Here is a 13,706-nt window from a genome sequence, read left to right as displayed (position 1 = left end):
ACTAAAGTAGTGCAAATGTCTGTGTAGATGAGGCAAAGAAAGAAAGATGAGTTTTAGAACAGTTTCAGGGCACGCTGTTTAACAAAGCACTGTGCTCTGTGGATGTTAATATTTAATTTTAAAAGCTTCTTCCGAAGCAGAGTACCCTTTTCAGAGGTTCTTTTCAGATACCCCCACCCCCTTTTTGGGGGCATTCATTTAAATCCTGGCCATTCAAATATGTATGAGCATGACAGAGGGTATTGATCTTACTAGAGACACCAGGCAAAACTGGATAAACCCTTATTCATTCACAGAGGGTCCCTCCGCACCCAAACGTGTGTGGCTGAATATGTAGACACATGTCGCACATATTCTATATACAATGTGTGTATATTCCCTGCACATGAGTAAGTGTGTGTGTGTGTTCGTGTGTGTAATATGTGTGTGTGTATAATGTTTATGTATATAGATGTACAAACATGTAATGAATGTACCTGTATGTATTCATAAGTGAGTGTATAAAATATTATAGTGGGTTTACCTGTGCACATCCACGTCTGATGGATGGATGTATTTGTACACACATCTAGTTAAGAATACATACCCGCACGTGAAAGGAGTCTACACCTACTACTATACAGTAACATTATATGGACTTACTGTACACCAAAATGTATATTTCTATCCTGCACGTGGGTTTTCCTTCATCAGGTCATTTCTCCCTTAACATAATAAATCTGAGAGTTTATAACTCTCTGATTACATATGTACAATGGTGATTCAAACCATTTTAGATGATTTCGGGTTGATTTTTCAAACATCCATTTGTGTACATGCTGAATGGTTAAAACTTAACTATCGTTTTATTGTTTTCCCTCTTGCCTCGTTGAATTAAAAAACGTGCTCGGAGGAGGTAGCATCATTTCCTTCTTGTTTTCAGATGCTGCCGGTGCCTCCAGAACTACTTGGAGAAGGGGGATCAATTCTACTGATAAAATCAATTATGTATTTTGTTTAATATAGTTCAAAACCCAACGAGCTCTGGGCGGAAAGGACTAGCAGACGCAGGTCGAGAGAGATGGAGCTAAAAGACTTTATGCAAACACATGCTTGGAGGTGAGGTTGATCACGATCGGTTCTCACTGAGGCTGCATCAAATCATCTGTATGTTTATTTTTCTTTCAAAAGAGTTTAAACCCTTCAAAAGAGCAGACTCGTCCCAGATAATCTAGTCCAGCCCCCTCCTTTGTTTCTCCCCACACTGAAGTGCTTAGAAGCTATTTGCATTCAATTAGTGCACAACAAATAGATTCACTAAATATGGAATGTGGGGGAGGAGGGCGGAGAGTTGAAAGATGGCACATGTACTGGGAAACATATTGACATGATAAATATTGCATTGGGTTTGGTGGGAGTCCCTGCGGCTTTAACACACTCAGAATATGCAGGAGGTGGGAGAGGCTAGGCGCGCTCCCTTGCGCATCGGGCGCGCGCACCGACTCTCCAACCCAGCAGCAATTAAAAAAAGGGAGGGGGCCAAGGGGGGATCAGTCATCAGGATAGTGGGACTTGCAGCCTGGGCAGCTCAAAGCTCCAAAAATGTGTGCTGCCTCTGCGATTGCAAAATTAAAGCCAGCCACCACCAGGAGCAACAGATCCACAGCAGCCCACCCATCTCTGGGGCTCCCTGTACTTCCCAACTAAATGCCTGGAGTTCAGACTGGTTTCTGCAGCTGGGTGCTTCCCTGGAAGCTGCCCCCATAGAGACACTCCAGTTCCCAAGCTGAGCAGGTAAGGCTGGGCAAACTTCACCTGCGCATAGGACGTTAGCTGGAAGGGATCCCTTTCCTTTTTGGCTTTGGGAGGTGCCTGCAGTTATCCAGATTGTGGTAGCTTTTGTGTGCCACGCGTGGCATGGTTGTAAAGGCATGGCAGGATGGACTAACAGTGTGTATTTCAAAGAAGGGACTTCAGGTACAAACAGCTTTGCTGTCGGAAAAAGGACGAGATCTCTTCTGATGCTATGGTAGATAGGATCCGTGCTCCCTTGCGGTCAATGGGAGTTGTGCCATTGGCTCCAGTGGGGCCCGGGTTTAGCCCCAAATGTTAGATCTGTCTGTTTCTAGAGGGCTGTTTGTCTTCGCATCTGAAGCAGGGAAGCAGCAGGGGTGCATGGCAAAAATGCTAATGTTTCCCTAGCTTTCTGATCTGCAGCCTCTACATGGCACGGTTTGTCTTCAAATTAATACCAGCGAAACTACAGGTTATTAGGGTAAATCTGACCGTGGTTTTACACAGGAGGTTTTTTTATATACATATACATTTATATTTCGATATTCATGTATTTGTGGTCAGCAAAAGACAGACCTAGTTACATGTTTTTTATTATCAAAGTTTGTAATCATTGCTTTATCAATTGTTCTGTTATCAATCTAAGACAGCACTTTTTGTGGAATGTATTTCTTCTCCTGAGAGCTTTCTCATGGTGTTCAGTGCCACGCAGCTTCAGGACCAATTCAACTGGGAAGTCTAAGAAAGGGATACCGGGGCTTTTAAAAGGAAAGACTAGATAACGTATATTTTTCACGCAATATGAAAACTGCACGGTGCTGTCTGAGTTTCGGGTGTGCCGGAAACGTGGTTCAATGACGTGTTATAGAGAGTCCTTGCAACTTCCAAACGGCATGCGATCCGGTGAAAGAAAGGCAGACAGAGAAATAGACAGGCAGGAAGAAAACGAATTGAAACAATGATTTGTTGGCTCTGATCTCTGGTTTGGGTGTGTTACTGCTTAGGCTGATGTTATCTTGCGCATCACACGTGTCCAGGGGTCCGCGTGCGCAGCGCACTGTCCCCTGAGCAGGGAGCTCTCGCTAACTTGGATTTTCCGTCGGAGGCAGAGCGCTGCTCTCTGTTCTCCTTGGGCTAAGGGAAAAGCGGAGGGACCAGGCTGCTCCCAGCCAGAGAGCGCAGCGGTGTCTCCGAGGCTAGGAGCGGGTGGGGTAATCGTGCATGTCTCTGTCTCTGGCTGCAGGAGGAAGATGGACCCGTTGCTCTGGCTGTGGATCGCAGCTTTTCTGGGGGTGAGCCAGGGCTGCCCGGAGCCCTGCTCCTGTGTGGACAAATACGCCCATCAGTTCGCAGACTGCGCTTACAAAGATCTGCAGGCGGTCCCCGTGGGGCTGCCCTCCAACGTGACCACCCTCAGCCTGTCCGCCAACAAGATCACCTCCCTGCAGAAGAGCTCCTTCGTGGAGGTCACCCAGGTCACCTCGCTGTGGCTGGCTCACAACGAGATCAGCGCCATAGAGCAGGGCACCTTCGCCATCCTGGTGCAGCTGAAGAACCTGGACATCAGTCGCAACCAGATCGTAGACTTCCCCTGGGGGGATCTGTACAACCTCAGCGCCCTGCAGCTGCTCAAGATGAACAACAACCACATGGTGAAGCTGCCCTGGGAGGCCTTCCACACCCTGAAAGACCTGAGGTCCCTGCGCATAAACAACAACAAGTTCACCACCATCGCCGAGGGCACTTTCGATTCGCTGACTTCCCTGTCTCACTTGCAGATCTACAACAACCCCTTCAACTGCACCTGCAGGCTCCTGTGGCTGAAGAGCTGGGCTGAGAACACCCTGATCTCCATCCCCGAGAAGGACTCCATCAGCTGTGCAGCCCCGGACAGCCTCCGAGGTGTCCCACTGGGGAGAATCCCAGACCTGCAGTGCGCGCCTCCCTCCGTGCAGCTGACCTACCACCCCAACCTGGACAACACCGAGCTCTACGACGGCTTCACGCTCCTGCTGCACTGCAGAGTCAGGGGCAGCCCCCAGCCGGAGGTCAGCTGGAAGGTGCAAACCGCCAGCCAAGCCCTGGAGATAAAGGGGCCCGGCGTGGAGAGGGCTGGGAACGAGCTACCCGCTGGCAGCTCCAAGCAGAGTGCAGAGCGCTTCGTGGTCTACGGGAACGGCACCCTGGTCATCCCTCACCTGAGCAAGCGAGAGGAAGGGACCTACACCTGCCTGGCCACCAACGAGCTGGGCAGCAACCAGACCTCGGTCAACGTGGCTGTGGCCGGTGCCCAGAAATACCCCGCCCGCCCCATGGAGGATCCCCTGGCAGGCAAAGCGCAGCCGGGGGAGAGGAAGCCGGGCCCCAAGGGCTCCAAGAACAGCGTCCTCAGCCCCGAAGAGAGGCCCAAACCCCTCAGCCCCACCCGGCACAGCTCCCACTCGCCGTGGCTGGAACAGGTCCCCTCCAAGCGGCCCCCCTTCGAGAAGAATTGCGGCTCCAGCGCGGACACCCAGTACGTCTCCAACCATGCCTTCAACCAGAGTGGCCAGCTGAAGCAGCACACCTTCGACCTGGGCGTCATCGCGCTGGACGTGTCGGAGAACGAGGCCAAGGTGCAGCTCACCCCCTTCTACGGACAACCGGAAAAAGCCCACCTGCGGGCGCTCTACCTGTGCGCGGAGAGCGGCCACGGCCACTCCATGGTGCAGTGGTCCAGGATCGAGGAAGGTGTGAACTCCTACTGGTTCCAGGGCTTGACCCCCGGCACCAACTACTCGGTCTGCCTGACTTACCTGGGGGAGGATTGCCAGGTGCAAGTGGTCTTCACCACCAAGAAGGAGATCCCCTCCCTCATCATCATCGTGGTGGTCAGCATCTTCCTGCTGGCCCTGGCCACCGTCCCCCTGCTGGGGGCCACCTGCTGCCACTTGCTCGCCAAGTATCAGGGCAAAACCTACAAACTCATCATGAAGGCCCAGAACCCAGACCAGATGGAGAAGCACATGGCGGCCGACTTCGACCCGCGGGCCTCTTACCTGGAGTCGGAGAAGAACTACAACCCAAGTGAGCCAGGAGAAGGTGAGGCAGAGCGGGAGGCGGAGGGGCAGAGGGAGCTGGAGCGAGACGAGAGCCTGGTGGCCGAATCCATCGCCGAGTCCCAATCCAAAACCAATCCAGAGGAGTTTGAGGTGGGGTCCGAATACAGCGACAGGCTGCCCCTTGGGGCCGAGGCTGTGAACATCTCCCAAGAGATCAATGGGAACTACAGGCAGCCAGCTCGCTGATCCGACCCCTGGCCACCCCCCAGCCACTGCCCCAACCTGTATATTGTATAATACAGTAAGATACAAACTCGATGGGGGACCTGAGCCATTCACTGGTTGATCAGCTACATCCTTCCATAGACACTTCTGCCAACAGCCCAGCGTGCGGGAAACCCAACAGAATTCAGATTCCAACCTGTTTTTTCTGGCCTCACTAAGTACTTCAGGGTGGGGTCGAGTTTTTAAACAAAATAAGTGGAATGAATTGGCCTTTAAAAAAGTATTTAACACACTATTTGAAATACAAAGTTTAAAAAAAAAACACCATCTGCTCCCAACATATTAATCCTAAACGGAGGCTGTGGTCTTTTTTAAAAGCTATGTTGGTTTGTTACAATTAAAATACAATGGATTGACTATTTCTCCCTCTTTTACATAAGAAAATCTGAAGATATCCTGAGTTAATTTAATCAAGGCCAGTTGTCAATTTCAAGCGTGAGTGTTGTCAATTTCAGCAAGTTTTTGTGCTGGACAGCTCCCATCCCCGTCCAATGCAAACAGCTGTGCCCTTCCCACGCTGGGATGTACAAATCCCTGTATGGGGAGGATGGGCGAGTGGGTAACTGAAACCCACTCCGGTCCTGACAATCCGATCAAAGATACGCAAGGTGATCTAGCGCGTCACCTGTACCTAGACAGTGTTAATAGAGCCGTGCTGTAGAATTTGAGATGTGTGTGTGACTTGGTCCTATCTTAACTTGTGGGTGCTTCTCATTTCTTTAGAGGGAGGGGAAGAAGTGTGGAAATAACCCCACCTCTAATCTTTGTTGTCCCTTTTTCCCAAACCTTCTGGGAGGCATGTGACTCACTGAGATTTCCTAGATGTTTATTGAATAGAGTAGCGTGCTTATAGAGAAATGTATGTACCCTTGATGTGAGTCTGTGATGTTTAAAGGGGAACGGGAAATGATAGGTAACTTTTGCCGTGGAATTGAGAAAAATCTGAAATGTATATGCAGCAGGTGCATCTGTGAGTTTTTTATTTTTTGCCTCTGTATTAAAAAAGCACCAAAAATCAAAATGAAATCAGCACAACTGTCCCCAAGGCGCAGAAAGATTGTTAATTGATGGTTAAATACTTTCAAAAGCAACCTTAAAAACAAAACAAACCGTAACCTTTTCTAAGCGCTTATGTATGTGAAGAGTCAATAAAACAGATTTAAAATGGAGTTTTTGTTCATTATTTATGGGGGGATATGGGTAGATTAATGGAAAATCAAATCCATATTTCAGTTTAAATTAAAAAGCTGTAGTATAATTATTTCCCCTACAATATTCTGTTTTTTCTTAAACTGGGATTTTATTTTTCAGATGCAGTTATTTTTAAAATTGTGGTTATGATCATTCTAATTTCTCCAGAGGGATGTTTTTTCCCCCATGGTTTTGTTTGTTTTTGTACCATTTTCTTTCTCTAAAGAATTTGGGGTCGTCGTTATGAGTGGCAGTTTCAGGGAATTCTAGAATTAGTCACTTAGGTTTCTGAATTACAAAGCGACAGCCTGCTTTGTTTCACAGGTACCTTTTGTCTGTCTTTACCTTTACAAGCACAGGGACATTTGGAGAGTTTATTTGATCGCCAGTAACATGTTTTGCTTTGTTTCACCAAAGTAATTTAAAAAAAAAAACGGAGACACAAATAACTGGGAAGGAAATAACCCTAACCCCTATCCCAACATTAAATTCGTCTACGATGCAGAGAAAACATTGAGACAGTTGTCTCATGGATGGAGCAAGAATAAAACTAGACTGGCCACCACCAGCTCCGCCTATGTTCAAATAAGGTAGGTGCCTGCGGGAGGAGAGAGACGGACTGACTCCAACACACAGGCCAGAGTAATATTTATCTATGCCTCCTTTACTGATGATGTGCAGCCCCCAAACTACCCGCATGAACATTCTATGTACTGTGTGTCTAGAGGTACGTGCTTCGTGTGTGTCTGAAGATGTGTGTGCAAATAGGGCACGTTGTTTATGTAGGTAAATGTGTATACTCTGTGAGTGTGCATGAAGATAAATATACACCTCAATTATTTATAAACATACATCTACTTTATGAAATAAGGTAAATGCATGTATTTTCGCTGTGTGGATGTATACACAGGCAGATTATTTATATATATGTTTTGCTCCTGTAGATAATATATATACTCTCTGTGTGTACAGATATAAACACACATTTATCTACACCCGTACACGTCAGCTTCGTGAATAAAGGTAAATGGGTGTACCTTGTGTGTGGATACGTACACAGATTATTTATATACTTGTTCGTGTAGGTAAATGTATATACTCTGTGTGTGCAGATATAAACACACACACACACACTTAGCGAATAAAGGTAAATGTACTTTGTGCGCGTGAACATATACACAGATTATTTATATACATATTTTGCGTATGTAAATAAAAGTATGTACTCTGGGTGGGCGTGCTCAGATATGCACACAATTACTTTGTGAATAAAGATAAATGTTTATATTTTAATGTGTTTGTAGACCTACACACCCACATTATGTGTACCCACATTTTATGTATGTAGGTCAATGTACATACTTGGAGTGCAGCTATGATTATTTAGACATGCACGTTAACAATATATAGTATATAGAGGCAGAGGTCCGCTGTAGCATACTTTGCAGACATTCATATAACTGGGTGTGTCTATATACACATGCACAGCCTCTGTATGTAAGATTTTATGTAAGCCCAAGGAACCGTGCACTCCTGTGTGCGGTGTGGGGTGGGGCTGGGAAGAGTTGGTCCATCTGTTTTATTTGAGCCCCGATGTAAAGATTTCAGTTTCCTGTGCCCCTGGCTCGCTGATCTTCAGGAAGTAACCCCTGACTCCGAAAACTGCCCCCCCCGCCCCAGATCTAGACCCTCCCCGCCCTTCCTGGGACAGGACTGGCGCTTTCCCCTGGTGTTTCCGCTGAGGCAGACGCACCCTCCCAGACACACGCACCCCGCAGGGTATATTCCTGAACGCCAGGCTCTGTTCCAGGCCCCGAGTCACTAACCCCTTGGCACTGTTGGACATCCGGAATCCCACAGTTTAGAAGCGTGACCGACCCCAGGGGCGATCAAAAGGAGCCATATGCCCATGTCGATTTCACCAGCGGGCGGGTAGGAAAGCAGCCCAACCAGTAAGAACGAAGGACAGCAACTAGTTTCCATGTAAAACAGGGCCATTTCAGAAGCTAGCAACACCGAACATCCCCACCGAGGTGTTTGCAATCATCTTCCCCACCCGAATGGTTTTATCCAACAATTACGCTAAGATCAGTGGTTTTTTGTTTTGTTTTTTCAAATTACCTTTATCATCTAGAGCTAGCCAGTTTATGCTTTTGCACATAGGCATATATATCGAAGATTGTGTGCTTACATATATATTAATGCCTGTGTGTGTGTGTGTTAAATGGGTAGGAATGTACTCACACACACACACACACACACACACACACACAGATACCTACCCATAAACATACTTGCATTCATAGATTGATAGGATCCACAGTTTTTAAAACGAGAAGGGATCATTGTGGTTATGTAGTCTGACCTCATGTATACCACAGACCCAAAAATTTCAAAAAAGCAGAGGGGAGAGAGAAATATCACACGCACTCACACACACAATCTGTGACTCTAGGAATGCATGTGTGTATACATATTTGTACATACAAACACAGAGGACAAAGAGAATATTCTATATTCATATGTTAGAATAATGCTCATTTTTGGTATAACTAAGCAGGTGCAAAATCCGTGAATAAAGCATGTTAATAAACCATTTTCAGGAACTTATATTTGCCACCCTTCAGGCACAGGTACAATTTTTTTTTTTTAAATTTCAATCTTTGTCAACATTAAGTTTTCGTAGACTGCTATATTGAAAGAAAGCAAACCTAGACTATAAAAATAAAAGACATAGTCAAGACAAAAGAATGGATGGATTAAATCTCTTTAAAATTAAGAATAATATGGTTTAGACTCTGATCTTCAGAATGACTCCACTGTAAATTCATTAAAATCACCGGAATTAATCCTGATTTACAGCAGTGTAACTGAGACCTGAAATTAGCCCCAAATGTTTTCTCTGCTTTAAGCTATTAGGATGTTGCCACTTCAAGAGATATTAGGGATTCAGAATTCCCAGTATAGATCAATCGCCTTTTGTGAATACATTTTAATTGAGTTTTATGCTTTAAAACATACAAAGAATAAGGAAGTACAATCATTTCTGCATCCGATTAATTATGGAGTAATAGATTTTTTCCCCTAATGTTTCTACAGGGAATCTAGTTATGAGGAGAAATTCACTGGTGCTGGATTATGCTGAGACTTTTCCTTTTTGGAGGGTATTAATTAGCATTTGGAGAGGGAGAGATCAGAAAGGCTATGACAGAAGATGGAGTTTTAGATCATACAAAATCATTATTGCAATAATCAAATTGCATAGGTAATTTAGCCACACTTTATATCGTCTCTGTTTATAAATAGTTTATAAAGTGTTAATAAATTATTAATAGATATTTTAATAAATAGTCAATGGTTATAAATTGCTATAAAGGCCTGCACCCACCTATAGCTCCTTCAACTGATGTGATACCAAAAATTAATGCCAAGGACACCAGGGGGCTGTTTTCCAAATGTCTGGAATCTGACCTGCAGTGGAGAGGAAAAGACAAGAAAAAGAGGAAGGAAACCTCCTGAAAGGAACTTAGCAAGGAATCTGCTGCAGGGGAAGAATGCTAGAAGATATTGTTACAGGTTGGGGGCCAGATCCTCAGCTGGAGAAAGTCACAGTAGCTCCATTGACTTAATATCTGATCTACACCAGGGGAGGATCTGCCCCCTTCAGAACAATTGGAAGAGATTGTTTCCATTTTGGATAACATGTGAACTGCAGTGGCTACTTGGAGCCATCTGCTGCCATTGGGGCTGTGACTCTCCTCTTGGTTTCCCATTGAGTTCAGTGGAGTTATTCCCAAATTGTACCAGGTAGAAGTGACATCCATTTATTAGACTTTCAGCTGCACCATCCGGTTCCTTAATTTCTTCATGAGCATGGGCAGTGTACAATTGGAGGGTCTGATCCAAAACCCGTTGAAATCAATGGGAGTCTTTCTATTGGCTCCAGTGGGCTTTGGATCAGGCCCCTAACCTTTCAGGGCTAGATCCCCAGCAGATGTAAATCAGCATAGTTCTATTGTTTTGTTCAATATCTTCATAAATGATCTGGAGGATGGTGTGGATTGCACTCTCAGCAAATTTGCGGATGATACTAAACTGGGAGGCATGGTAGATACGCTGGAGGGCAGGGATAGGATACAGAGGGACCTAGACAAATTGGAGGATTGGGCCAAAAGAAATCTGATGAGGTTCAATAAGGATAAGTGCAGGGTCCTGCACTTAGGACTGAAGAACCCAATGCACAGCTACAGACTAGGGACCGAATGGCTAGGCAGCAATTCTGCGGAAAAGAACCTAGAGGTGACAGTGGACGAGAAGCTGGATATGAGTCAGCAGTGTGCCCTTGTTGCCAAGAAGGCCAATGGCATTTTGGGATGTATAAGTAGGGGCATAGCGAGCAGATCGAGGGACGTGATCGTCCCCCTCTATTTGACATTGGTGAGGCCTCATCTGGAGTACTGTGTCCAGTTTTGGGCCCCACACTACAAGAAGGATATGGATAAATTGGAAAGAGTCCAGTGAAGGGCAACAAAAATGATTAGGGGTCTAGAACACATGACTTATGAGGAGAGGCTGAGGGAACTGGGATTGTTTAGTCTGCAGAAGAGAAGAATGAGGGGGGATTTGATAGCTGCTTTCAACTACCTGAGAGGTGGTTCCAGAGAGGATGGTTCTAGACTATTCTCAGTGGTAGAAGAGGACAGGACAAGGAGTAATGGTCTCAAGTTGCAGTGGGGGAGGTTTAGGTTCGATATTAGGAAAAACTTTTTCACTAGGAGGGTGGTGAAACACTGGAATGCGTTGCCTAGGGAGGTGGTGGAATCTCCTTCCTTAGAAGTTTTTAAGGTCAGGCTTGACAAAGCCCTGGCTGGGATGATTTAGTTGGGGATCGGTCCTGCTTTTGAGCAGGGGGTTGGACTAGATGACCTCATGAGGTTCCTTCCAACCCTGATATTCTATGATTCTATTGACTTCAATGGAGCACAGCCAATTTACAGCAATGGAGGGTCTGTCTCTGAGACAGCCCCATAGAGAGATGAGCTCACATCATTCTACTGGCTAAAGGACACCAACAAGAAATTCCCGTGTTATTTTGAGCCTTCCAGAGCCTAATTCTGCTTGGATTTACACTGGTGTAACTGCACTAAATTCCATGGACTCAGTTCTGATTTACACCAGTGTGGAAGAAGGATGAGACCTGCAAGCATCCAGCAATGGAGCCAAGCCATTGGGAAAGTATAATCATTTGGATGCACCGACATGCTATGGTATGTTTAGTGTGCTGTATTGCACGTGTCTGTCCTGAGCTGCACTGATGTGATCAATATCAGCATTAGTATCCATAAAATGGCTTGTTGAGTTTCATTGACAAGAGGAAGCAATAGTTCACTGCACTTTTGCCTGGTAGTTTATCTTCCCCTCACAATACTAAGGGCAGACAGGTAGAGTATTAAGAGGGAAAAGAATCCTTCTCCCAGATCTTCCCCCCCTACCCCCAGTGTTGACCAAGAGAATTATAAACATGCTTTCCCAGCAAAGATGCATCAAGAGAGAGAGATTTGTGGGTCTCTCATGCAATTGAGGGAATGCAACTTGCCAGGCCTGATTCTCCACTGCCTTGAATCTTTTGTGGGCATTTCCCCATGTGCAAAGTGGGCAGTTCTGGTCCCCATGCCCTCCCTGTGACTTACAAAAGAATCTGACAAATCCCTTGCACATGGCATTAAGCTAGTATATGCAGCTCTAGAGTAGTCACCCCTGCTCCTCCCCCTCCCCCTCCCTCACCCCACCCCCGCCCTGGGTAGGGAGCCTGCTGGAAGAGAGGCCTCCATGTCTTGTTGTTTGAGTCACTGCAAATTCAAGTGGCCTTGAGGCTGAACACATGCACACTGGATTAGTAACCAAGACATAACCCCTCCATAGGGTTTGCTTTCATAACCCTTAACCCAAGCTTTCTGATGAGCTTGGCTTGTTCCCAAAGTTTCTACCCTGCTCACCCTAGCCCTAGTTCCCCAGAGGGAGAAACAAACTCTTTTCTGTTAGTGATTACAAGTAATGAGACCCACCTAGTCTGCCTTCCAGTACAAGGCCCCCTACAGCAGTAAAATAGCCTTGCATTTCCCTGCACGGTCTTACATGGAAATGACCAGAATATTGCAATGCCAAACAAATTCAATATTGTGAAAATGTTTGCTATCCCCCGCCCCCATCCCTACCAGTCCTAGTGCTAAAGTCTGGCATCCTATCACAGTACTACAGCTAATAATAAGAAAGGGTGAAATTCACCCCGGGGTAATCTTATCAATTGTAATGTACTTCTTAGCCCTGTAGCGTAGTAGATTAATTTTTATTCAGAGCCTGCAACTTCTCCTGAATCTTGTACCAATGAAAAAGTGCATATAGTGTATTCCCATGAGATTGGGAGGCACAAGGCTTCTAAGCACCCTGGGGCATAGACTATCCCACACATCAGAGGGACTAATCAGCTCTAATTCTTTCCCCGTCCTTTCATAAAAATAACTGTGCGGCTTGTATATTAATGAAGAGCATGCTCAGTGCTACCCCCGGACACTTGGTCCAAGAGCTCTCAGAAATAGTTCTCACTCAGACTCCTGGGATCTTTACCATCAAAGCCTAAATACACAGACAGCAAAAGGTACACAATAAATGCTTCTTCTGTCTTGGGTAGTGTTTTTTATTACAGAAGCTTTAATATCATTCATTGATTCAACTCCAGAACAAGCCTATGTGAGGTAGGTATTATTACCCTGTAGTGGGGTAGTCACCCCACTCCGGCCCTGAAAGGGTTAAAGCCCACCCTGGGAGAGAGCTGGGGCTGCAAGAAAAGGCTAGGTTGATTTGGGGAAACAGCCACAGCTGGGGCCACGCCCCAATCAGGCCACAGCTGGCCCTATAAAAGGGCTGTGAGCCAGGCGCTCAAAAAGTCTCTCTCTAGTAGTAGAGAGAGAAACTTCTGGTTGCCTGGGAGCTGAGCAGGGTATCTAGAATGGAGTAGGGCTGGGGGAAGGCCAGAGGAGCTGGGGAACTCCAGCCTGGTAAACCCCCAGGCTGCAGGCCTTGCTAAAGGCCAGGAAAGGTACTGGGGCTACAGAGGGGTAGCCTGGGAGTAGGCAGAGGCAGCTGGTCCAACGGCCCTTGCCGATGATTTGTGGTCTGCCCCAGTGAGTGGGGGCTAGACTGTGACGGGCAGTAGCCACTGAGGCAAGGTGGGGATAGAGGGTTGGGGGTTCCCCTGGGTGGGGAGACCCAGATTGTCGGTTACCCCTGGGGGCAGAATGCTGAGGTAGAGGGATACCAAGAGGGATGGGGGGGGCAGTGGCAGGCAAGACACTGGCTTGCAGAAGGTGATCTAGGCTGGAAGAGCTAATTCCCAGGATGACCAGCAGGAGGTGCCAC

General features: G+C 46.5%; 1 protein-coding gene across 2 annotated transcripts; it reads left to right on the top strand.

Moving 5' to 3' along the window:
• The first annotated feature begins 1,019 nt into the window (after positions 1 to 1,019).
• On the top strand, positions 1,020 to 6,268 carry ISLR2 (immunoglobulin superfamily containing leucine rich repeat 2). 2 transcript variants are annotated; one of them, XM_048867596.2, is made up of 2 exons: positions 1,020 to 1,098; positions 3,017 to 6,268. In XM_048867596.2, exons 1-2 carry the CDS (start codon positions 1,061 to 1,063, stop codon positions 5,058 to 5,060), a joined length of 2,082 nt encoding a protein of 693 aa, XP_048723553.1. In that variant the 5' UTR covers positions 1,020 to 1,060; the 3' UTR covers positions 5,061 to 6,268. The 2 variants fall into 2 exon arrangements, with proteins under 2 accessions (XP_048723553.1, XP_048723554.1); XM_048867597.2 differs by lacking the exon at positions 1,020 to 1,098 and adding an exon at positions 1,489 to 1,773.
• Positions 6,269 to 13,706: the final 7,438 nt, after the last annotated feature.

Source organism: Caretta caretta, chromosome 10 (assembly GCF_965140235.1).
Source record: "Caretta caretta isolate rCarCar2 chromosome 10, rCarCar1.hap1, whole genome shotgun sequence".
In the NCBI taxonomy this organism is placed as follows: domain Eukaryota; kingdom Metazoa; phylum Chordata; order Testudines; family Cheloniidae; genus Caretta; species Caretta caretta.
This window is presented reverse-complemented; position numbering and strand designations above follow the sequence as displayed.

What these genes read in the sequence shown, in the direction of transcription:
- ISLR2 (XM_048867596.2), top strand. Translation starts at nt 1,061, where the DNA reads ATGGAGCTAAAAGACTTTATGCAAACACATGCTTGGAG. An exon ending in ATGCAAACACATGCTTGGAG is followed by an intron (nt 1,099 to 3,016) that starts GTGAGGTTGATC and finishes CTCTGGCTGCAG; the next exon opens with GAGGAAGATGGACCCGTTGC.